This window comes from Gracilinanus agilis, unplaced genomic scaffold, assembly GCF_016433145.1.
Source record: "Gracilinanus agilis isolate LMUSP501 unplaced genomic scaffold, AgileGrace unplaced_scaffold40738, whole genome shotgun sequence".
Lineage (NCBI taxonomy): Eukaryota > Metazoa > Chordata > Mammalia > Didelphimorphia > Didelphidae > Gracilinanus > Gracilinanus agilis.
Window position 1 is genome coordinate 1 of NW_025374398.1, and position 2,690 is coordinate 2,690.

The window sequence follows — 2,690 nt, forward strand, 5'->3', positions numbered from 1 at the left end:
TTTCTGCGCTCTGCGCCCCCTCCCCGCACTGCCACTGGTCCAGCCTCTGGCTCCTTCTGGGGCATCCTCCCCTCCCCCTCCCCAGGTGCTTTATGGCCTGGGACCTGCCTCTACGGCCCAGACGCTCCTTAGGCTCACTGCCAGCCAGAACCAGGCCTAGATGGGGCAGGAGGGGCCTGGCTCTGCTCCCCAGACCCCCTCAGCGCCCCCACCTCGCTTAACCCCTGCCCCCTCCCCCAGACACCCGGGTGGAGTCATGTTACTGCCTGGGAGGGGCAGGATGGCTTCGAGTGGACAAAGGAGCTAGAGTTGCTGTGGAAGGCCAGGCCCAGGAGGGGGCCTACTTTGTGGCTGGGCCAGCTCCAGGCTCCGGGCCTTGAACGCTCGGACTCTGGAAAGTTTCCCACTCACCTTAGCCTCGAGCCATTCTTGTGTCCCTTCCGGGCCACCCATACTGAGCCGGGCACTCCGGGCTCCCGGATACAGTAGAAGGCCTCGGCTTCTTCTTTGTTGCAAACCGAGGCAGGTCAGCAGCAGAGCTGGGCTTTGAACCCAGTGCTCAGGATCCCAGACCTTGGCCTTTGGGGCCTAACCCAAGGTGTCTGAGGGGAGCAGGGCACTGACCGCAAGGGCCTTTCATCTGCCTTCTGGTACTTCTTTCTTTTTGCAGGAGTTAACTGTTTGGCCTATGATGAAGCCATCATGGCCCAGCAGGACCGAATTCAGCAAGAGGTGAGGGGCAGAGGGGTATGGGAGGGAGGGGCCTTGACCATGTGCTCTTCTAGTTGGGTCTGGGCTCCTATTTCGCTGAATGGGGCTTGGAGCTTAGGGCCTTGTTGGGGGGATGGGAAAGCGGATCTATTGTCCAATAGACAATCGTCCTTGTAGCTCAGGTCTGGATTCAGATCCTGCTAATGACCTGTCCAAGGTGACTTTGGCCAAGCCACTTAACCACAGTGCCCTGGGGATTTCTTTGAAAATGGAACCCTCCCAGTATAGAGTGACCCTTAGTGGAGTCTCCCAGGCCCGGACCAAAAGCACATAAATAGAGAATGTGACATCTCTTGGTGCGAGGCCCAGCCTTTGGTTCTTTTGGCCCTGGGCCTCTTCCCAGCCCCCAGAAAGGGGCTCAGAGGCACAGGAGGGACTTGTGCGCAGCCCCCAGGCTCCTGTGTTCTTCGAAGGGCATTGTGGTAGAGATGGATGCTTTCTTGGACCTGTCAAGTCGCTGCTCCTGTCCCTCCTTCCCTCCCTCCCTCCCTCCTTCCCTCCCTCAGATTGCTGTCCAGAACCCACTGGTCTCCGAGCGCCTGGAGCTCTCTGTGCTGTACAAGGAGTACGCGGAAGATGACAACATCTACCAACAGAAGATCAAGGTACAGGGAGAGGGTCTCGATCACAGCTAGACAAGCAGTGGTCAGCCGGCCGCTTTATGGCTTCTGCTCTTGCCTGGGTAATGTGGCCGACCCCTCTGGCCAGAGCCCTGGACCACCTTGTGCCTCAGTGGGGTGGCCACGGCCTTTCTCCTCGGAAGACTTCAATTCTTCCTGCTACTTACTGTGTGAGGGCCTTCAGGCCCCCCCCCCCCCACGTTCCATATCAGTTTACAAGGGGTCCTCACTTCCCTCTGGCCTTCTCCATTGGGCACATCTGGACGCCGGCACAGCTCCATCTCAGAGCCGGCCTCCTGGGCCACTAACGTCCCCTCCATTATCCCTGCAGGACCTACACAAAAAATACTCCTACATCCGAAAGACCAGGCCTGACGGCAACTGCTTCTACCGAGCCTTCGGGTTCTCCCACCTGGAGGCCCTTCTGGAAGATAGCAAGGAGCTGCAGAGGTGACCGGAGGGCCGGGGCCTTCCCCCGGGGATCCATCCCTTCCCCAATACCCTTTCCAGGCTGCGCTCTGGGCAGCAGGGAGCCCGGCCTTCATGGCCCCTCGCGGACCACACGCTAGTGTGAGCCGCTTGTTTTACACCTGAAGAAACAGATTCAGTTGATTCTGAGCAGTCTTGGGCCCCACCTGAGTTTCCGTCCCCCCACGGCAGGGTGCTCCTGGCTCTGGTGGACCCCCGCTGGGCCCGGCAGCCCCGGGTGGCTCGGCTCCGCCTCTTTGGTGCCGGGCTGTGCCCCGTCCTCTGCCTCCCGCCTCCCTTCAGCGATGTTTGCCGCCTCCTGCAGGTTCAAAGCCATCTCTGCCAAGAGCAAAGAGGACCTGGTGTCTCAGGGCTTCACCGAGTTCACAATTGAAGATTTCCACAACACGGTGGGTGCTGAGCCGCTCCTCTTCCCCGCCGAGGGGGGGCAGGCCCGGGGCCGGCCGAGGGCCTCACCCGCGTCCTTTGCCTCTCTCTGGGCAGTTCATGGACCTGATTGAGCAGGTGGAGAAGCAGACGTCGGTGGCCGAACTGCTGGCCTCCTTCAATGACCAGAGCACCTCGGACTACCTGGTGGTCTACCTGCGGCTGCTCACCTCGGGCTACCTGCAGCGGGAGAGCAAGTTCTTCGAGCACTTCATCGAGGGGGGACGGACCGTCAAGGAGTTCTGCCAGCAGGTAGGGCCCCCCCAGGTCCCCCCCCCTTTGGTCTTCTGACCTCTGGGGTGTGAGTGCTCCAGCCGGTGGCACCGGCCCCAGTGTGGCCGCCCAGGGGGCCTCGTGCCGGGGGTGCCGGCCCCGGTGTGGCCG

The 2,690-nt window shown here is 61.3% G+C and overlaps 1 protein-coding gene across 1 annotated transcript; it reads left to right on the forward strand.

Moving 5' to 3' along the window:
- Window positions 1–615: 615 nt before the first annotated feature.
- On the forward strand, window positions 616–2,626 carry LOC123255187 (ubiquitin thioesterase OTUB1-like; the record flags this gene model as incomplete). Its single annotated transcript, XM_044684030.1, has 5 exons — window positions 616–732; window positions 1,278–1,376; window positions 1,723–1,841; window positions 2,185–2,269; window positions 2,364–2,626. Coding segments are annotated over 5 exons (654 nt in total), but the record flags the coding sequence as incomplete, so codon positions are not given.
- Between the last annotated feature and the right edge of the window lie 64 nt (window positions 2,627–2,690).